Source organism: Stigmatopora argus, chromosome 15 (assembly GCF_051989625.1).
Source record: "Stigmatopora argus isolate UIUO_Sarg chromosome 15, RoL_Sarg_1.0, whole genome shotgun sequence".
Taxonomy (NCBI): domain Eukaryota; kingdom Metazoa; phylum Chordata; class Actinopteri; order Syngnathiformes; family Syngnathidae; genus Stigmatopora; species Stigmatopora argus.
The window spans coordinates 12,833,955-12,855,922 of record NC_135401.1 but is presented as its reverse complement, the minus strand read 5'-3'; the positions used below and the strand labels follow the sequence as shown (position 1 = coordinate 12,855,922).

The 21,968-nt window shown below is 40.9% G+C and overlaps 2 protein-coding genes across 3 annotated transcripts; one reads left to right on the top strand and one right to left on the bottom strand.

The window, feature by feature from the left end:
* The first annotated feature begins 190 nt into the window (after positions 1-190).
* afdnb (afadin, adherens junction formation factor b) lies at positions 191-11,730 on the top strand. The gene is made up of 24 exons (XM_077620773.1): positions 191-392; positions 1,398-1,590; positions 1,669-1,775; positions 1,864-1,970; positions 2,059-2,144; positions 2,226-2,291; positions 2,385-2,569; positions 3,591-3,736; positions 3,818-3,912; positions 4,046-4,317; positions 5,144-5,287; positions 5,369-5,567; positions 5,638-5,717; positions 6,778-6,864; positions 7,022-7,087; positions 7,166-7,239; positions 7,317-7,435; positions 7,500-7,622; positions 7,717-7,796; positions 7,867-8,025; positions 9,610-10,281; positions 10,958-11,030; positions 11,134-11,179; positions 11,347-11,730. Exons 1-24 carry the CDS (start codon positions 297-299, stop codon positions 11,438-11,440), a joined length of 3,369 nt encoding a protein of 1,122 aa, XP_077476899.1. The 5' UTR covers positions 191-296; the 3' UTR covers positions 11,441-11,730.
* A 531-nt stretch (positions 11,731-12,261) lies between these two features.
* Positions 12,262-17,296, bottom strand: dusp23b (dual specificity phosphatase 23b). Of its 2 annotated transcripts, none has more exons than XM_077620774.1 (3): positions 16,770-17,296; positions 12,952-13,223; positions 12,262-12,499 (listed from the first exon to the last, which is right to left on the bottom strand). In XM_077620774.1, exons 2-3 carry the CDS (start codon positions 13,219-13,221, stop codon positions 12,314-12,316), a joined length of 456 nt encoding a protein of 151 aa, XP_077476900.1. In that variant the 5' UTR covers positions 13,222-13,223; positions 16,770-17,296; the 3' UTR covers positions 12,262-12,313. The 2 variants fall into 2 exon arrangements, with proteins under 2 accessions (XP_077476900.1, XP_077476901.1); XM_077620775.1 differs by lacking the exon at positions 16,770-17,296 and adding an exon at positions 13,290-14,005.
* Between the last annotated feature and the right edge of the window lie 4,672 nt (positions 17,297-21,968).

Sequence of the window (21,968 nt, the reverse complement as noted above, 5' to 3'; positions counted from 1 at the left end):
GATTGAAACTACAATCAACATTGGAGATTTACTGTCAATTGCAGAAATTACACTGCTCTGATGGATGTAAATTCAGGATAAAGTTTCCCACACATAACGAAGCTCCACTGACCCGTTAAATGAGACGAGGGGGCATGGAAAGGGGCTTCACAGAGGGGATGAATTATAGGCAATTATGGTATGACCTCACTTGAGGGGATGCAGTGAGTTAAAAGCACAAGGAGAAGGATTAGGACAGTAGGGAGTATTTCTGTCGACTCCAACGGTAATCTTGAAGCAACGTTCATTTGTGAAAAATGCCAACAGAAGAAGAACGGGAAAAGCTGGCCCACGTCATCAGACAGTGGAACAACAACAGACTGGACTTATTTGAAATAAGCCAACCGGACGCAGTGAGTAATAACAAATAATAATATTTATTTATGTAAATAATATTTTTAATCACAGAAGATGTGGAAGATGACGTGCTTTTACATTTTTTTTTTATTTCAATGCAAGTGGCTAAGGTAATTTGATAAACAGACATGTTTAATTGCTATTTTGGTCAAGTTGACCAGCTTTTAACTCTTCATAGGGGTTGTGACTGTTTGTAACAATTTCTGATGCCATGGAATTTTTTGGGCAAAGGATGTTTTTAATCCAAATCTTCTTGTTCTTTTGCTTACTACCACGACACATATTTTGTCAACACTTTCCACATACCTGGGCTGGCAGTGAATGAGTTCGAAAAATGTGTCCTGGTGTCCAAGTACTGTATAAGAATAACCCAAATAACTCATTAAAACGTTAGTAACACCACAATTAATACATTTTAATGAACAAACCCACACAGGACATCTGCTTATGGCCCCTAATAATACTCAATTCTATATATACATATTTTTTTTACAATTTCATAGTTATTCATCATCTGACACTGACGGTCCATTAAGACCAACCGTATATATACATGTACATCTATGTGTATATATATGTATATATATACACGCATATACATATATATATACGCATATATATATATATATATATATATATATATATATATATATATATATATTATATATATGTATATGCGTATATATTATATATATATATACACAGGAAAAAGACATTTTAGACTATATATAAATATATATATATATATATAGTTATAGTTATAGTCTAAAATGTCTTTTTCCTGTGTCTGCATTCTCTCATGCTACTGTGACAATGAAATTTCGCGAATACTGGATGAATAAAATTATCTAATCTAATCTAATTCAACTGGGCTAGTGGCTGTGAATATTGTTCTTTCAGTACCATTGACGGCGCGAGATGTCTACTATTTTGACTGGGAGGAACTGGCAATGCAATTAGCCCAAACAACTTGCTAATGACGTCCCCCCCCCCGTTGTTAGAATCTGGTGTTTCAGGGCGTGATGCGCTTCTACTTAGAAGATTGCAGTGGAGGAAATATCGCCACCAAGTGTGTGCGGTTTTGCAGCAACGCTTCGACCAGCGAAGTGGTTGAAACTCTTGCCGAGAAATTCCGGCCCGATATGAAGATGCTGAGCACTTGCTATTCCCTTTTTGAGATTCATGGCAATAAAGGTAATACATTGAGTCACGGTCAAACTTTAAAGTTCCTGCAACTTCAACCTCTGGTATCTTTTCTGTACGTACCAAAAGAACGTAAACTAGACCAAGATGAGAGGCCTTTGGTGGTTCAGTTAAACTGGAACACAGACAACCGAGAAGGAAGGTTTGTGCTCAAGAAAAGCAAGGAAACACTGGAGGTATATGTAGTATCATTCGTCTACTACAACCTTTAAGAACACACAAAAAGTATATTTATTAATGTTAACATCCATGTGATCAATTAAGGAAAGCTGTCATGACCAGGAAAAGGTGGGCATAATTCAAACCTTCAAGAGGACTTTGTCAAGAAAAGAAAAGAAGAACAAAAACAAAGTTTTTGACAATCCTACAGCGTATGAAAATGGTTTAAAGAAAAAAATAGTACCATCATACCAATCCTCATCCTGATAATACCTTTTTTTTCTTTCAACTACAATCTAGGGCATGTGAAAACCCATCAAATATCAAGCTCGAAGCAGAACAGTCCATGGGAAAGAAAACACAAGGAGAGGTACAGGTGGACACAAGTAGGTCATCTATCTAAACAAAGATTGAGGCTCCAGGTTATTGCTTCGTTTTCTTCGTTAAATGATTATTCCACCACACAGACAGTCCCCGGCATGATTTTTTTGATCAGTTTGGTCTACCACTTGGAATTCAGCTCTGCGATCACTGTGAGTATAGGCAGGATTTTCAGTACAATGTGTCTTACTGGTATAGTTGGGATGGTTCTCCACATCTTCTAATGCCCTCATGTGACGTTTCAGCTGAAGAAGCCTTCCTGACAGCGGTCGTAAATTATGCCAACAGTTCCACGATTCACTTCAAGCTCTCGCCAGCTTACGCACTCTATGCAGCAAGCCGCTTTGCGCTGCAATGTCCGGATGCCTTGATCGGCGGCATGTCTTCCATTGCAGACAAAATGGTGTTTGTGATGAGCAAAATTATTCAAGCAAGTCCAAAATTATACTTTTCACACGTTTTGAGTGCTCCCAGTGTTAGAGGCAGACAGGGTGACTTGGGGACGTAGCTTTAGAGTTAGCATTTTGAAGACTTAAGACGTGATTTGACAAAAAACGAACCCAAAAAAACATTATTGGTGACTGTTGTGCTAAATACCAAGACCAGATCATGGCTTGCCCAAAAACAAAATCACTGAGAGAATGTAAAGACATGGACTTTTTAGAATCAAGACCCCAATCATGACCAGAAACCTGCCCTGAAATTACTGCGAGTACATCGAGATGGAAAAAATTAAAACACTACGCAGTCATGAGCACAAACAACACTAGCAGAAGACTTGGCTGAAACCAGATTTAACTGAACTGAAGTATAGATCAAGACTTTGGGGAGGTAAGCTCATAACCAACTTGGATTTAAAATGGTCAGAAACCACTGTAACTCAGTCTAGATCAGGGGTCTCAGACCGATTCCGCAAAGGACCGCAGTGGGTCCTGGTCTTTGTTTCAACCGATCCAGTGTCGACACTTAAACCAATGACGGGTCTTCTAAAACAAGTAGCACCTGGCTGCAATCAACTGATTACAGTTGCAAAAGGTGTCCGCTTGTTCGGTTTGAATGAAAACCTGCACCCCCTGCGGCCCTTTGAGGACCGGTTTTAGACCGCTGGTCTAGATCAAAACCAGTGAAAATCATGAACAAGACCAGATCCAGAGTTGTCCGAAACCAGAAAACATTGCGACCAATTCAATACTGTCTCAAAAGTCAGAGACAAGTCCAAGACATAGAAAATGTCATCGATCCGGTCACAATTGTGGCATGACGTTGGTTTTGGGAATGGGTTAAGTCAGGTATGCACAACCTATTACTGATAAACTGTGATTTGAGTTGACCAATAATAAAAAGTGTTAATTGAGCCTTCAGACTTAAAACTTGGACTTGTGACTTGATCCCATCTCTGGACAGATAGGTTAAGAATGGTGCAAATACAACATGTTTTATTTGTTTCACAGAGGCAACAGGATGTCCCCGGAGCTCTGGCCTTCTGGATGGCCAACATTTCGGAACTTCTAAACTTCTTCAAACACGACAAGGACCTCAGCAGACTCACACAGCAGAGTCAGCTGGATCTGTCTTGCCTGGTGCACAAGGCTTACAGGTCGGCGGTCCTGTCTCTTAGGAAAGATTTTATACAACCCATCAATTCAGCTGTTGATTCCCTCTGTTTTTTTCACCCTAGTCTCCTGATTCAGTGTGTACAGATTGAGCTAGGCAAGAATTTGCCAACATTTCTGATTGATCCTGAGCAACATGGTTCTCTTCCAACTGGCATCGGTAAGAGGATTGTTGTGTTTCGGAGTTGCACAATTTCTAGGTCTCTTCATAAAATGCTGAAAAACAACTGTATTGAGCTTTGTACGGCAAGTAAGTTCATAAAGGTTCGGTTTCTGTCTTTCACTGGTTCCAGAGAGGGTTTTGAATACCTTGATGAACACCATGTCACTCTTACGACACTACCAGGTCAACCCCGCCCTTGCCATTCAGCTTTTCTCCCAGGTATTTCACTTCATCAGCACCTGGCTCTTCAACCACCTCATGAACCCCGACACCAGCACCCCAGGCTTGCGTTCCCACTACTGGGGGGCAGCTCTCCACCAAAGGTTGAGCGGCATTGAAGCTTGGGCGGAGAGACAGGGCCTGGAACTGGCTGCTGACTGCCACCTGGGACATGTCATCCAGGTCAGCCTTTGCTCCAAAGCAAATAGGATATAAACTTGCATTTATATTAATTTTTTTCTGTGGTTGCTGGGGGTAAGAGTAGTGATCTCACAGTTCAGGAGTCAAGGGTTTGATCCCAGGTCGGTCCAAACTGTGTGGAGTTTGCATGTTCTCCCGGGCTTGTGTGTTTTCTCTAGGAACTTCCTTCCACATTTTGAGTGTTCAACCAGCCTACCATGCATGTTTGTGAGAGGAAACTAGGTACCTGGAGAAACCCATGTATTATTGTTTTTTTAAGACATTTTTTGGTGGGGTTGCACAATATTATTTCTTGCCCCTGTGATTTTTTTTTCCGGCAAAGATTATTTTTGCGAGTGCACACTGTTTTCAGGAGTGACCAAAAGCTTACAGCACCTGGTATTCCCTGGGTTCAACTTCAGGTCACGTCCACCTGTGAGGATTTTGCATCTTCTCCTCGGGCCTGTGTGGGTTTCCTCCCACATTCCAAAAACATGCATGGTAGGCTGATTGGACACTCTAAATTGCCCCTCGCTATGTGCATGGTTGTCCGTCATCTCTGCGATCGGCTGATTCAGGGTGTCCCCCGCCTCTTGCCCGTAGACCGCTGGGATTGGCTCCAGCACCCCTCGCGACCCTAATGAGGATATAGTGGTTCAGAAATGACATGAGGTACAAGGGGAGCAGCGTCGGTTTACGTAGCGTGAGGGTTGATAGGCGAGAGGTCTGTAGAGGGATCCAAAGTGAAAAAAAATCGGAAGCATTTCACTCTATTGATTTTATATATTTCATTCATTATTATTTAAATAAATATATATATTTTTTACAGGCAACAGCACTCCTGACCATGAATAAGTACACGATAAATGATGCAATTGAGATCCAGAACACTTGTTTCAAGTTGAATTCACTGCAACTTCGTGCTTTGTTGTGTGGATACTTTTACGCGCCCAATGAGCCTCGAATCCCAACGGTTTGTATTAAAATTAATATGTTAGCTTATATATTATATCTTGTTGATGTGACGTGTAAAATGCCCTTTGCCTCTTTACAGGATTTGATTGAAACTGCTGTCGCGGCTGCACAGGCTTCTGTGGATAAAGCCATTTGTCAGGAAGGCCGAAACATCGACTTAGAAGAGAACCTAGACCTTCATCTCCCCTTCCTGCTACCAGATGGGGGATACTCCTGCGACAATGTGAAAGGAATCCCTTCTGGCTTTCTGGAGTTTCTGGAGCCAATGCGTCAAAGAGGTAATGGACAACTCACATTTTAAATTGTACAAAATAGAAGCATGAATCTTCTGTGATGCTTCTTTCGTAGGTCTCTGCTATTTAACCTCCCAGCCAAACCCAAACAGTGATTGGACCATCTTTTTCACTGAACCAGGAACTCCATACTCGGTATGCTTTTCCTGGAATCTTGGTGCATGTAGTATTTATGTAGCATCCGTCACTCATCCTCTATTTGATAACATTTCTGCCTGTCAGGCTCTTTAATAAAAAAAATGGCTGAGTGTTAAGACCTACCGTATGCATGCATGTACATCTATGTGTATGTATGTATATATGTGCTTATATATATATATATATATATATATATATATATATATATGTATTTGTATGTATGTATATATGTGCTTATGTATGTGTATTTGTATATATATATATATATATATGTATTTGTATGTATGTATATATGTGCATGTGTATGTGTATTTGTGTATATATATATATATATATATATATATATATATATATATTTCTGCAACACGCTTATTTATTTATGTATTTATTTATTAACTTACTTATTACCTATCTATTTATGTCTAAAATGCCTTACCTATTTCTGCATCCTCACCCTCTTGCTACTGTGACAACGAAATTTCCCGAATACGGGATGAATAAAGTTATCCAATCCAAAATTTGAGGGGATTTCAATAAAAGAGCGGGCATTCGTATTTCATTAGAACTTTTTCCCTTTAGTGGAAACTCACTCACAACTCAAATTTTGATTCATTGACACAACAAAATCATTTATTTTCTGTACCGCTTATCTTCACAAGTCGTGGGGGGTGCTGGAGCCTATCCCAACCAACTAAGGGCACTAGGCAGGGGACACCCTGAATCTCTGGCCAGCCAATCTCCAGGGCACAAGATCACGGACAACCAATCACGCTCACACTCATACCTAGGGGGAATTTAGAGTGTTTAACTAGCCTACCCTGCATGTTTTTGGAATGTGGGAGAAAACCTGGAGAAAACCCATGCTGGCCATGCAAACTCCACACAGTGAGGACCGGCATGGGACCAAATCCTCGATCTGAGAACTGTGAGGCCGATGACCTAACCACCTAATGCCTCTTTTAGACATAACGTTGGGAAATATAACCTAACATTGTTAGTTTAAGTTCGCTCATCTAGGTGGTCTATTAGTTAATTCAAACTTGTTTCTCATCAATAGGACAACCAGGGAAAGCCAGAAGCTGTCACGGTTACTCTGAAGAAACCTCTTAACAGTGGAATTGGGGTTAGCATTGTAGCTGCCAAGGTAACTGTGTTAACACTGACAAAACCCTATTCTCGCCGCTATCTCGACGAACGGCTGTTTTGATTATCATTAGTGACGGTAGACGTCCAATTCATCCCAAAACTTTCTCTGTAAAAAAAAACTCAGCTAATCATCAACCACTTCTTGTATGCCTCAGGGCGCAGGCCAAGACAACCTTGGGATTTACATCAAATCCATTGTCAAGGGAGGACCAGCTGAGAAGGTTTGTGTTGACAAAGCTGAAAAACTCCGTCTGTGAGGGCATGGGGGGCCTATTGTAAGATGCTTCCACTTGTTCCAGAATGGTCTACTGACTGCAGGGGACCAGCTGCTCAGTGTGGATGGTCAAAGATTGCTGGGCCTCAGCCAGGAAAGGTAGCTTTTCTTGCTCACCCTGGATTCTGAGAATTTCAAGGGTCCTTTTCCACATTTTGGCATTCTGTCTGGTTCAGGGCCGCGGCGATCATGATGCAAACCGGTTCGATTGTGACCTTGCAAGTGGCTAAGTTCGGAGCCAGCTACCACGGTCTTGACGCGCTGTTGGACGATCCCGCCAGCTCTGGGACTGCGGGTAATCACAATCGCCGTAAACAATATTGTTGCAAAATTCTGATCCCAATTTTCTCCTCCTGAAGGAGGGGCTAACACTCAAGAGATTCTTCTGTACCCCCTTGAGGGTCAGAGCATCAGTGGGAAAAACAAAGTAGAGACCATGCAGAAGAAGAGACAATTTTATTGCTCCAACCCTAATGTGGCCAGTGGGTGATGTTCATTATGATGAGTGTGAAAAATTCTGTGGGTGTCACTTCATATTTTTAGTATTTAGCCTATTGTTCCTCCATATTCTGACAGATTTTGCCCCAGAGGAATTAGAAGAGTCTACCAACCGAGACTTGCGAGTGAACAAGTCACTTTCCAACCTTGTGAAGGAGGTAGGCTTGTCAGCAACTCTACCTTCCTAATTTTTCAATCAGCACAATGCAATCTGTTTGTTTTTCTTAGACATTTCATCGAGAATATCTGACACTCCCAACCCCGAAATCTCAGGATAGGAGCACATCTGCATCCAGTCAACAAAACAGCAGTCGGCCGCAGCAAATATTTCAGGTGTCTTTAAGGCCTTTGACAGGACAACATTACGTCAACCAAAGGACTTTCATGGTAAATGATCATTTCACTTCTATTAATGATCTGAAATGAATGCCGGGAAATTCTGTCCACCTCGTTTAATTTTTGGGGGAAATAATGCAATGAAACTTGATAAAATTTCCAATTGCAGCTTGTCAAAAACACTGGCCATTCCACCAAAACCAGAGAAATTATGTAAGAATAAACTTTTACTTTAGATATGGTCATGTGAGTGTTTGCATTTTGAAGTTGTGTTTGAACACCCACTAATCAAAAGCATTATGACAAATGAAAATAAATATAAATGAACAAAGTTGCCAGTTGGAGGAGTTTTTACAGCTGCTACATGCCCAGGGAGGCAGAGAGTAATATTTTTTTTTTTATAAATTATAAAAATTAGGGGCAATAGTAGGTTTCAAATAATGGATGGCTATTAAGAACATATGAAAACCAGGCATGCCTAAATGCTATTTTGATCAAATATCGGCCACAATATTAAATTTAGGTCCGCAAAAGCACCTTACATAACCCAAAATGTGATGCATGTGAACTCCTGGTCTCAATAATATTGATATAACTATTAGATTTTCAATCATAATAGCCTTTTCTTATGAATGCATAAATTGTTCATCCATTAATTTCTGACCCCTAAGCTATGAGGCCGACGTGCTAACGCTGGGCCGCCCTACGCAAATTAACATATAAAAATAAATAACAAATATTTAACAAACGAAATGTAAAAAAAAGAAAGATAATCAAAGTCCCTCATTTACACTCCAAAGTTTTTTCCCCAACTTTAATTATGCTCTGTAATTGATTGATGACCAATTCGGGGTGCCCCCTGCTTGCTGCCCATTGTTTGCTGGAATAGGCTCTCTTGGAGAAAACAAGTGGGAGCACCCCTAATCCCAGGCGTCCAATGAGCCCACAAAAAGCGAAATATGATCACACGAAAATGCAAAATATGACCCAAACATTGAAGTTGAGACAGGTGATCTACGTCATGGTTTTTCGGTTATCGTGGCCAGGTCTAGTCGACAGAATCCGCAAAATTTGAGGGAAGACTGTAAAGGATTAAAGAAAAAAAAGTAAACCTCATTTATCGTGGGTAGCAATACCTGCCTCAATAGATGAATAAATGTGCAGTGTTTGTATGCTGTCTATTTAATATTATTTTCTAAAACCCTGTCTATACTATTATTTAACTCCCAAAGGTTGACACTGATCCATTGTGGGGAATGAAATATTCTCCATAGGTGACCTTTTCCGCATTTTATGTTTGTATTGTTATATCTAGACTAAAACATTTTCATATATTTGGTGGATGGATCCGCAAGAGTCAATCCACGATGTAGTGAGGTAACTCTGGTTTAGGTGAAATGGCTCAAAATATTCACCAAAATTGTAATTTTATTTGATGAATAGGGGTTCCTCTCGTCGAGACTTTCTTAATTTCTTTTTTAGTTCAATAGATGATCATATTTTTAGACAAATGAGCATCTTAATTTCCCAAGGAGGCATTTTACAGTTGGTGGGAGAAACAATATGACACTATTTTTATATGAAGTGGCAATATGCTTTGTTCATGCTGAAAAAATACTCCTATTTTTTTTTTAGCGCCAAGCTCTTTCCCAGGAGAACTTGTCTATGGACACAGTAGGCCTTTTACTGGACAAAAGTCAGACAGTCACTACCAAGCAAAACCATCAGTCGCACCTTCCCATTCGCTCAAGCTTCTCCACCCAAAACATCCTCGTGGAAAACCGTGGTCCAGTCAAAGAACGAGAAACCCGTGCTGGAGTGTGGCGGACACCTTTTTCACAACAGCTCACGCCGATGCCTTCCATCCAACCCATACGCATTGACGTCCCCATTACCAGGCCGGCGGTTTCTCATACCAATCCTCCTCTTACTACATTCCAACACAGTTCCTATTTCCTGGCACCAAGGTCAAGTCAAGCTCTCCAAATAAACGGACACTCCCATCCAAAATGTCCTGTTCATGCCGGACCCTCGCGGCTAGCACCGCAAACTGTGGCGAAACCTCAAGTTAGCATCACCCCGACAAAGCACGTATCTTTCCAAGAACCGCTGAGCCAGGAGAAGCAAAACGCCACTACGGCGGAGCCCGAAGACTTCCGGGAACGGGACGAAAAGATGAAACTGCATGAGGTTGAGCGGCGGTTTCAGCAGAAACTGCGAGAGGTTCAGCAACAGGTGGATGAGGGTGAGGACGAACAAGACTTGGACATGATGGTGATAATACAAGAGTTAGAGAAACGAGCACAAGTAAGTCTAGTTTGCGTAAACCTTAACTACTGTATTTTCTCTTATATAAGCCCCTGTATAAGCCGCACCCCTAAAATTGCCTTTAAATTGTTGAATTTTACAATTTCTCGCGTATAAGCCGCCCCCTGATACACAATTTTCCCCTCCATATTCATGGTTTTAATAGGAGTAGAAATTTGTTACTTTGAAGGAAAAATCATCGTATATGGTATTTCTGAGGTACTCTATGAATCAAAAGCACATTATTAGGGTCAATATCATAAGGAAGTAGGTAATTCATCCAGTAATGGTTGTTTTCTTACTGCAAAACAGAAAATAACCAAAAAATAGTAAATGAATTACAAATACGGCTTATATGTGAGAAAATGCGGTAAACCACTGCAAACATGAGACAAAACCCAGAGCAGAACGCAGAACGTATTCCTGATCACGTCAATGCGAACCTTGAGAAAACAACAAATGATCAGATTTGATTTCCAAACTTGTGTTAAACACTTTAATGGGACAAAACATAAGGGGATAGTTTTCCGGTTAACATTTTTGAATTTAGAAACGGAAGACCATTAATTTCCTGTTTTGTGTTGACGGACGTAAAGAAAAAACGGAAATAGCCTTGTGTCTTAAGTTTTTCCGAATTCATAAGAAAGTAAAATACATTGCCATTTTTTTCTTGTAGAAAATGAGAAACCCACCAGGGAATGCAAATGGCAATTTGAAAGAGCAGTCTAAAACTCTTTCCACTCCAAAAGGTAAAAACAAGGGTACTTTTGTTTCCACACTATTGATTTAAAACACTTGGTGTTCTTGCTTTTGAGTCAGGATTTGATTTTATTGTTTCTTTGTTTGGAGCAGATTACATCTCAAGTGGACAGCATCAAAAGGACGTGGCGTTTACAGAGTGAGTACAAAGAAAAAACATTAATTACTGTTTGCTTCTAGTAATATAAATATCATATACACCAAAACAGAGAACCAGGACACTTAATCCCAGAGGATCTGTGCTTATGTCTTATGTTCCCCAAAATGAAAAGTTATGTATTTTCTAAAAACAGTCTTGATCCACAGGCACCGCGACGACAAAATGCGGAGGATGTCGGCTCCAGAGAAGCTACCTTTCAAGGAGCGCCAACGTCTCTTTTCTCTGGCATCAAATGCATAAATTTAGGCAGAAATGTCCATATGAAGCTATGACATGTCAATAGAACATAGCGTTTAACCTAGTTTGGTTTAGGCCTACGGGTTAGGGTAACACATTAATTTGATCTTAGTATACTTTGACGTCATTTATCTTTTTGTCATCTCATCTCGTCTTTCAATCTCCAAGGTATACTCAAATCATTAAAAAAAATGCATTTTTGTACATCATTGTTGATTTCTTTTCCTGCTGTTCTAAAGATTTTTACTGTAAACTATCCTTTGCCAAAGCAGTATAATATAGAAGGAACTGTACCATTGGCGTTCGTGTGAAGTTTCTTACATTGAATTTTGCCACCATTGAAATTCAGTTGAAACAATGTAGAAAGTGAAACATTCTGCTGTGAAAAATTCAGTCGCCAAAATGTAATTGCAAAAAATTCAGTCAAACATATCCAACCGAGAAAATGTAGTACTTTCAAAACATTTGGTCGTAAAAATTCAGTCCCACAAATGAAAATATTCAGTTGCAAAAATGCAGTCACAAAAAAAGGTATCATGAAAAAATCTGAGAGAAAATAATTTTGGTCACAAACTTTTAGTTGTGACATCCAGGTAACTGAGGAGTGAGAAATTGATCCCCGGCTAATTACAGTCAAACAGATTACACTACGATCGTCACATAAAAAGCGAATCGATTGCTCCTTTGTTACCCAAAATTTTCACGTCTGAATTTTTGTGAATGATTTTTTTGCGACCGAATTCTTGCTATTAAATTTTTTGGCCAGTGATTTTTTTTTGCAAACGAATTATTATGACTGAACTTCAATGCTGACAGTGTTAAACTCTGATGACACAGATTTACTTTAATAGGATGTGATTTTCACATTCACTCTTTCTATTTAATACGTTGATAAAACTGTACCACTGCCTTTTCTTGGTCATGGGTTTCGATGGAGCCTGAGCGCAGTCGTCGGATCTCCTGAATGGCGTCGATGCCAGGCATTTTCTTTGTCTTGACCAGGTAGCAGGCCAACATGGTGCCTGTTCGTCCGTGACCGTGCATACAGTGAACAGCCACGCCCTAGAAAGGTAACACCAGTGTCAAACGGTACTCGGACGTTTCGTCGAAAGACGTTTGGTCCCCAGACGTTTGGTACCCGGACGTTTGGTCGACCGGACGTTTGGTCGACCGGACGTTTGGTCGACCGGACGTTTGGTAGAACGGACGTTTGGTAAAACGGACGTTTGGTAGAACGGACGTTTGGTCGCCGGGTTGTTACTGTTGAAACCAGCTCTCAAAATTATAAGCATGAGAGAGAGAGTTTAATATCTAAATATCAAAATATCAACAATAAACTCTGTCATAATTTGACAGCGTGCGAACCCGGCGACCAAACATCCGTTCTACCAAACGTCCGGTCGACCAAACGTCCGGGGACCAAACGTCTTTCGACGAAACGTCTGGTCACGGTGTCAATCCCACACAAAAGAAGGCTAAAGCGGAGCCCTCCTCCATCTTGCGTGGTCTAGTACCTCTCCCTTGGCGTTGGCCTCTTCCACTATAGTGAGGAACTGATCAATCTGCTCCTGTGATGGTGGCGTGAAGTCGGTGATCTTGATGTGATGCAAGCTTAGTTCAGGACACGTGTCATAATTGGGCGGCTTACGCTCGCACAGACACACTAGGTGTCGGATGCCGTGGTCCAGCAGGAACTGGTACTCCGCCGTCATCCGTGGGAGGGCCAGTCCGGCCACTTTGCCCTGGTCCACCCAAGAGAAGTTGCTGGGGGGAGTGGAGGCCATTTCTAGGGAAAACACTTGTTTTCACTTAAAATGCCATTGTCTTGTAAACAAAACAATAACTATTTCACCTTTTTTGCTAATGTAGCGTAGTTACAGATTATTTGGAAGGAACTGAACTCTTCATCACAGAAATACATGGTATACATTTTTTTCAGTTTTTCTCAGCTCACACCAGGGATTGCACCGGTACTGGTAAATGGCAAATGCTCAACATATGTCGCCATGACAAAACATTTATTCACAACATATGGTACGGAAACCTGGTAAAGCAAACTATTACCAATGTGAACACAATTCTCAAATGGAATTTACAATTCATCAGCATAATATTTAAAATTTTTCAAAGTCCGATTTGTCCGATCCACTATGAACATTCACAAGGTCAAACACAAATTAAGCACGCCGAGACAGATGGGGTGAGATTTTGAAGCTTCTGCAGAAGGAGAGTACGGAGGTGGTGGGTCCGACGACTCTACTTCCACAGCCGATATTTTACTTAGGGCAAGATTGCATGACATACAAATTCTCTATGACAAGGGACATACAAATTCCCTATTACAAAGATGCAGCGGAACAGTGACACCGATGATGGTGGTGACACTGATGATGTTAAAGGCTACATATAAACATAAACAAAGGACATACCCTATTACAAAGATGCATGGTTTTGAAACCGATGGTTGTGATGTGGATGGAAGGTCTCTGTGACATGGCCATGACACGGTTTGAAGGTGATGTCATAGATTGAAACATTATTTGATTACTTTCAAGATTATTTCACATTTCCCCCTATAGTAACTAAAATATTTTTTATTAATCACATCAATTTGTATCCCTCCTCTCCGGGTTTAGAATACAAACACCATCATCAGTTACTCTTCGCAGGGTATGGAAAATAACAAAATCACTTGTCAGGGCACCATCTTAATAGTCAAAACAAACACATTTACACAGAGGAGACGGCATCCTGGGATTCGTCACACTTCAAAGGAGTGCGAGAATCTCCAGCGTGGTTTGACGTGCGGTGGTACTGTATGTCACTGTAAGCTACTAGCGTGTGCTGGATTCAAGGTATTGCATCGCTTTACGGTGAGATGGGGTTGCGATAACAATGTAGCTGTTATGGCCAGGTGTCTTGCTGGTGACAGGAACAACATTTTTGTTTGTGTTATCAGTAGATCATCAGTCCGCTGGCTGTAGGAGTCTGATGTGACCACGACTCCTCGCTTCTGGTCTCCAGGAATCGCACCATGCGTCCTAGGTGCTTCCAGGGCCTGTGGGGTTTTCTCTTTATGGACACGTGGGGTGTTATCCCAAACTGTAGGAGTTTTTCCGCTTGAGGTGGCAAGTCCACTGAGGTGGCCGCATCTCCCTCTGTCATGGTGTACAGGTACTCCAATCGAACTAGTTGGGGTCCTAGTCGCTCGAACTGTTTAACAAATTCTGTTCTGGCTTCGGCTGTCTTTGACCCGGAGGGTGGACATGATTTCGGTTAAGTCTAACACTTCTGCTGGCGAGCAAGGGGTTTCTTCGTCCTCCCCATCACTTTCTTCAGTTTCCTCCTCTGTGTTAGGCTTCTGTTTCTCTTCCCTCTGGCGTCATTCTTGATGTTGATGTTCAAGGTTGAACGGTGGGGGTCCTTCGTCCCCTTGGGTGTACCTCTGCAGTCTCGAGCAAGGTGTCCTCTCTTTCCATAGTTGTAACACTTGCCTTCTGGGTTTGCTTTTCTTGGTGGGCCGGGTCTTACTCGGCCTCTTCCTCTTCCTCTTCCACGTCCTTGTTGGTAGAATACTTCTGATGACCCTTGGTTCACCAATGAGGCCATGGCTTGGGTCAGAATATTGACTCCTGCGCTTGTCTGCTTTTGGCGGTGTCTGAGAGGACCTTCTTACAGTGCAAAGGTGGATCTGCATCCTCCTTTCCAGCTTGTTTTGGTCAGTTCTAATCGTGAAGTGAATAATGGCGATTTATATGGTCTTTCCAAAAAGGATTTGAACTCATTATGTACGCGCAGTGATTTCATAACCAAATATGGAACCTTTTGCCAATCCCGTCAATTATTTTGTTAACACAATTTGGGTGCCATTATTACTATAAATCAATGGTTCTTTAGAATTCCATATCGTGCACTGTCTTTGTTTTTTCCATCCCAGTGCTCTCAAATTCCGCATTTCGCATAGCAGATTTGTTCCTCCACTTCAAGTCTAACATTTGGAGTACTGCTGCTGCATTTTCATCAAAAAATTAATTTGGCGAAATCTATTTTTTCCATAATTTGTCGCTGCCATCCCTGAAAGGGCTTATTGGCGATTTCAGAAATCGATTCCAAGTTTCTAAATCATTTTCCACTTTGACATCTAATCGATTGATCATATGTTGGTGGTCAGCCAATAAAAAACACAAAAAGACAGACAACCATTCACGCTCAGACTCATAATCAGACATCGGTGGTCTGCAAATTTTCATCACCAGTGAAGACCGCAATCCCAAGTCTGGGCTTCTTGGCAACTCACCTCCTTTTGCTGACCTATCAGCACCAATCATTCTCAAAAGAAATAGGTTAACATCATTTGGTTGACATCAATTGTTTGATGCTAATACAATACGTTATTTTATATAAACCTGCTAGGTACAATGTACCTAATAATTTGGATGAATGCCATTTTTGCATTATTGTCGTCATGTTTGATATCATTAATATTCAAAATTATTCTTAATACTTAAGTCTAAATCGCAAATCACTCTCATTTTGCTAAAATAGCTAAATTGTGCTATCTGAATTCCTATTGAATTTCTCATCCGTTTTGTTTACTCAAGATAAGAGGCATTTTCTGTAGCTCACTATTACCACAATTAAAATCTACAATAAGGAAATTAGAGAAAATAACCTTCTATGTCATAATAATGTCAATTTTCTCATCCCCTTTTTCTCTAACCAGCTCTCTCTCTCTCTATGACTTTGTCTTTTAGCGGAGTCCCTGACTCCATTAACACGCCAAGACCACTTTGTCTTATCTTACGGCTGTATTTTACGCTATTTCTCTCTAGGGACGTCTCGTCCTAATATATTATCTCCAATACTTATTTTGTTATCTTATTTATCCGCCCAATTAGCCTCTTTAGTCATTTGTTTTCTTATTTTGCGCGGAAATCATTGTTTTTTAAGTGCGTCGCAACGCACCTCCTGGTTTTATCTATTTCCCCCTATGAGGATTATGCATGCTATCAGTTATTATTCTATTTTTCTTATATTGAGCTCTGTTTTACTCACTCTCTTGGCACGGTATTTCTATACTTTTACTTTATTTTTTAACAATCTCCGAAAATCCCAGCCGGGGTTGCGACCCCCCCTCAATACGATCTTAAGAATCCCAGATTCCTTTACCTACTACAGGTATCATGAAATCCCTGATTTCATATATAATCCCGAAAATGTTCCCTGAACAATTACTCAGACTATATAAGTGAAATTTCTACTGTGACTTCTCAATAATTTAAACAATCCAATAGCAGAATTTTGACATTATAGAAACAGGAATTCTGCTCACCTTTAGTTGATTTCAGGCATGTTTTAAGAAGTCGCCGAAGAAGTTTCTGGGCAGTCCCGGACTGCCCCCCTGTGTAGTCTCAAGTCCCCGACTTGAGTAATTATCACGTCCCAGACGTGAGTCGTATTTCTCATAGGGAAACGGTGCCTTATGCTAGATTGATTTTACGAATTAATTTTAACCGCGCCTTACTGTCTCAGGTGCTTGTCCTGGTTCGATGAGATTCGTCACTGGACCTCGGGGTGACGGGGGACCAATCCCTAATGGCCCCTTCGCTAAATGGGGGATGGCTGACATTATCTTGGCCTCTCGATTTCCCGTCGTCCCGATGCCACAGATCTTGAATCCCGGGTATTATCGGCACCAAATGTCCAATCCACTTTGAACATTCACAAGGTCAAACACAAGTTAAGCACGCTGAGACAGATGAGTGAGATTTTGAAGCTTCTGCAGAAGGAGAGTACGGAGGTGGTGGGTCCGACGACTCTACTTCCACAGCCGATATTTTACTAAGGGCAAGATTTCATGACATACAAATTCTCTATGACAAGGGACATACAAATTCCCTATTACAAAGATGCAGCGGAACAGTGACACCGATGATGGTGGTGACACTGATGATGTTAAAGGTTACATATAAACAAAGGACATACCCTATTACAAAGATGCATGGTTTTGAAACCGATGGTTGTGATGTGGATGGAAGGTCTCTATGACATGGCCACGACACAGATTGAAGGTGATGTCATAGATTGAAACATTATTTGATTACTTTCAAGATTATTTCACACGATTCATCATCATCATCATCATCATCAGATTCACCAAACAATTGAGCCAGGATATCGCTCCCTGGGCGGAGTCGTGTGAGCAGGTGCCCCGCTAATGTTTCTGTTGGAATAATCCCTATATACTTCCAAATTCACAATAAAAGGCATCTGAAGTCACATCTTCGTTTAATTCTTGCAAGAAGAGAATACTACATCCATTCCCGTACCCGGTCAGGATAATTCTAACAACTCCAGGTCTCCCTCGCTAATTTATTCATACGATTTTAACGCCATGCCCAACAGAAGTCTAAACAACTTTAGAGTCTCATAACAATTTATCACAGTCATCAAAACAATTGTAGGTCTGCCGAATCTTCCCAAGAGCGCTTGTTGTGGACCCATCCTGCAAAGCCAAAACAGTCCACAGTTCCCAAGGGCGGTTGTTGTGAACCCATCCTGCCCAAGGCCATTCCCATTCCTCTTGATGCGAACCACAGTCCTTACTTTTGCAAGAGATGCAATGAAATGGCTTTTATTAATGCCAATAACTCTAACATAAAAGAAAAGCGTTCAAGCACATATATATAATAATATTGATACACATCTATAATAATGATAAACCTAACATTCCCCCCTAATATATATGTGTACGCAATCCCATAATCATTTTTTTTATTTATGACAAATACAAATACACTTGGGAGAAGTCCGTTGTCTCGATCTTTACCAGAATTCACCTTACTTGTATATCTGGCCTGAAAAAGGAAGAACAAAATCATTCTCGTTCAACTCATTTTCATAATTTGCATCATCCTGGACATCAATGCTATCACCAGTAGGCTGTCTAATAAGCAGATACAATCCTTGTAATTCGGAATTTGTTAGAGCTACTGTATCAACCCTAAGTCGGTGTTGGATTTATTATGGGATGTTTCTATATGTTTTGTAAGCATTTTTAATAATTAATAAGGCTATAAATTATTCATGATTTACGTTGGGACCACGCTTGAGGACGCTTTCCCCCACAGCTGCTTTCGAAGGCCAGTTCATTGTTTTCAGGACTATTGACGGCAACAAACCCCGTGTTTCTGCTGATCGGCAAGAAACTCTTACCGTGTTTGGACTGGACTCTGGCAGATGGTGATAATCACATTATTGTTTAAGAATACGGCTGCTTTGTATACCTTATAATGAAAATATTATGCAATTTCTTACACCGTTGTTTTGGTTTCCCATCCGCTCGGGTCACCTTGTATGCAATTGTTTTGAATCAGATTACATGAAATGTTTTCCGTTTGCCGCGACTAAATACAATGAACAATATACTGCACGTCAGAAGTGCTCAGGAATGAAGGTGCATTATGAGTGTGGCTCCTTGCAAGTTGTAGCCAGTTATGTTGAAAGATGTCTTCCAATTTTAATTAAATATTACTAATAATGATTTAAGGGTATTAATCATTATTCCAACAGTCGGTCTAGCAAAAAGCATAAGCAGGGAATAAGACAATACCCACACATTGTCAAAGTATTAGCCAAAAAAGCTATTGATATCACCTCGGTGAATGCCAATTTTTTACATTTGGCGAAGGCCTTATCCCGCCAGTCTGCCAGAAGGTGGATCATTCCACTCCAGAGTGCCTCTTCGTTTCCGGTTCAGGGTCTGCAGGCTTTCAACGGCCCAGGTTAGGGACCCATTGGGGGACGTGTTGTCGAGTGCAACATTTTCAAACATTGCATACGCCCCCTGCTCCCTCAAGAGCACATCAACCGTCAGAAGCATATAAACCGCTTTGCGGTCCTGGAAAGTCATGAGACTGGTGGCTGCCAGCTGTTCCAATTTCTTTTTTTTGACATTGTAATGGCTGTTGTTCATCCTATTCATATTTTTATTTGGCTTAACCCAAAGAAAGACTCCTGCTGCAATTTGGCAAACCAACCCATAAGTCGGATCGCCATCCCTCTATGAGGCTACGTTGTCGAGAGAGTCCAGTCGCTGCACCGAAATTCCGAGCCGCCAATTGTATCTCCTCCACTCTAAAACAGATACTGGTAAAAACAGTGAAACCAAAGCACATAGTTCTGTTTCTTTTTTTTACAGGAGTTATATAATTTATTTGCCCCACTTTACCACCATAAGCCAAAACATGGAATCAGTGAGACCGTTAATCTTGGACAATGGGCACACCATGTCTCACCCAGATTCAGACCATGCCTGTAAGGTTCAAACAGGTAAAGTTAGCACAGTGGAAAAATTGACTTGCCATTCACTGTTTCTGTAACAGGATAGACACCGTTTCAATATTTTTCCTTTTCTTTACAAGCAGGACACTTTTGTCTTTTGTAAAAACACTTTCCCCAAAGAATGGTGATTGAGGGAGATGTTATATCCGATCGCATTTTCCCTCGTCTGGTCGTTTGTTTTAACCCTTTGTAAGAGGGTTTAGTCTCAATTGAAACATTTGAACCATTGAAGCCATATGGAGACAATAAAATCAATATACAAAGTTATTTCCAATTAATATTTGAGTGTTTGCATTTTATTGGGTCAGAAAGTTTATCTTACCCGTCTCCTCAACCGTTTCAACTGAGGGTACCTTCTTACAATGCAAAAGGTGGCTACACATCCCCTTCTCGGCGTGCTAGTGCTTCTTCTTTATACTGCAGGTTGAGCACCTCCGTTGGTCCAGTCCGTTTCCTGTTGAGAGGCACAGTTTCCTTCTGCTAACCCAATTTGAATGCATTTTCTTAAAGATTTCAGTTCCAATCGTGCAGTGAATAAGGGCGATTTGTATGGTCTACTAAATAGGATTTCCCTATGTTGTTGTCCTGTTGAACTGGTTATGTAGGCAGTGATTTCATAACGAGATATGGAACCTTCTGTCCATCCAGCCAACAATTTTGTTAACACAATTTGTGTGCCATTATCACTATAAATCTTTGGAATTTCACATTGTGCACTGATATGCCAAGTACAGGTTAAGCATGCTCTGCCACCAACTTAACCCTATAAGTTGTGTAGTGGCACCGTACAAAAGCCACCCTCCCCCCTGTCGAGACACAGGACTTCCCATGACTCAAGCTAGCTTGTTAAAAGCAGCTCACCCAAGTAAGCTGAGGTACCAATTTGTTTTTGTTTGTTTTTTGTTATTACCTAAGTGATCCCAAATCTCACATTTCGCAGAGCAGATTATTTGTTTCTCCACGTCAAGTTTCAAATGTGGAGTATTGCTGCTGCATTCCTGTCAAAAATTTCATTTGGTGAATTTTTTTCTTTCTTTTTGTTTTTATTTTTGTACTAACCTGCCGCCGCCATCCTCGAAAGGCTTATTGGCGATTTCAGAAATCAATATCAAATTTCCAAATCCTTTTCCACCTTGATTATATCTTGGTGGCTAGCCAATCAAAACACAAAAAGACAGACCATCATCCACGCTCACACTCATAATCTGGGGAATTTAGAGTGTTCAACCAGTCTAGCATCCATAATTTTGGTTTGTTGGAGTAAACTGGAGTGCCCGCAGAAAACCCACGAATTCTCAAGGACACCAGGAATACTCCACACTCTGCAAGGTCTGGATCCACCCCGCTTCCATTAGTAGATCCTCGAACCGCAAGGTTAATGCGTTAATTACTAGTCAATCAATTTGGGTCGTTTACCCATACATCAGTGGCCTGTAAATTTTCATCACAGGTGTAAACCACCATCCCCAGTGGGGCTTGTTGGTAGTTCACCCAATTTTTCCTGCCCCGTCAGCAATAATCATTCCAGAAGGAACTAGGTAATTTATGTACTAGATTCGCATGTCACACATCTACAAATAGAAATTTGTTTTGGAAGTTCAATAGCCGCCGTTCGTCGCCCTAGTCAGCCAGGATGAGCGACTGGAGTGGCTCTGATTAACTCTTTGTTTGCCAATAATGCAATAACGGAAAAGTTGTGACACATTGAAACACCCACACACACACCCAAGTATATTAACCGTTTGTAAAAATGTAGCTCCATATTTCGCATTAAGTTATACCCTCTGTGAATGCTATCAGTTTAGCTGTTTGTACGCAGAATTGAGGCGGCAATAGTTTCACCTCTAAGGTTTGTTTTAGTAATTGTCAATGCATCCTGCATTCCGTTCGAATTCTGCCGATTTCATTTTATTCCTAGACCACCCATCTACTTAAAGCATTACTCAAAGGTTGATACTTTATAATTTGGAGATGCTATTTTTGAACATAGACATTATTTCATCACTCTTTCCATACCATGAAAGGCCCCACCAGAATTTGGGCATCCAGTGCCAAAATAGAGCCTATTTCTAAATTTCCCCCTAATTTTGCTGTAGATATGGGATTCCCATTCCCCAAATACCCCAGAATTCATGCGCCAACGCATTTTGTCAAAACCCAAAGCGACAAAGCTAATCTGCTTCTTTAG

What these genes read in the sequence shown, in the direction of transcription:
- afdnb (XM_077620773.1), top strand. Translation starts at nt 297, where the DNA reads ATGCCAACAGAAGAAGAACGGGAAAAGCTGGCCCACGTCATCAGACAG. An exon ending in TCAACCAAAGGACTTTCATG is followed by an intron (nt 8,026 to 9,609) that starts GTAAATGATCAT and finishes TTTTTTTTTTAG; the next exon opens with CGCCAAGCTCTTTCCCAGGA. An exon ending in AAGGACGTGGCGTTTACAGA is followed by an intron (nt 11,180 to 11,346) that starts GTGAGTACAAAG and finishes CTTGATCCACAG; the next exon opens with GCACCGCGACGACAAAATGC.
- dusp23b (XM_077620774.1), bottom strand. Translation starts at nt 13,221, where the DNA reads ATGGCCTCCACTCCCCCCAGCAACTTCTCTTGGGTGGACCAGGGCAAA. An exon ending in AGGCCAACGCCAAGGGAGAG is followed by an intron (nt 12,500 to 12,951) that starts GTACTAGACCAC and finishes TTACCTTTCTAG; the next exon opens with GGCGTGGCTGTTCACTGTAT.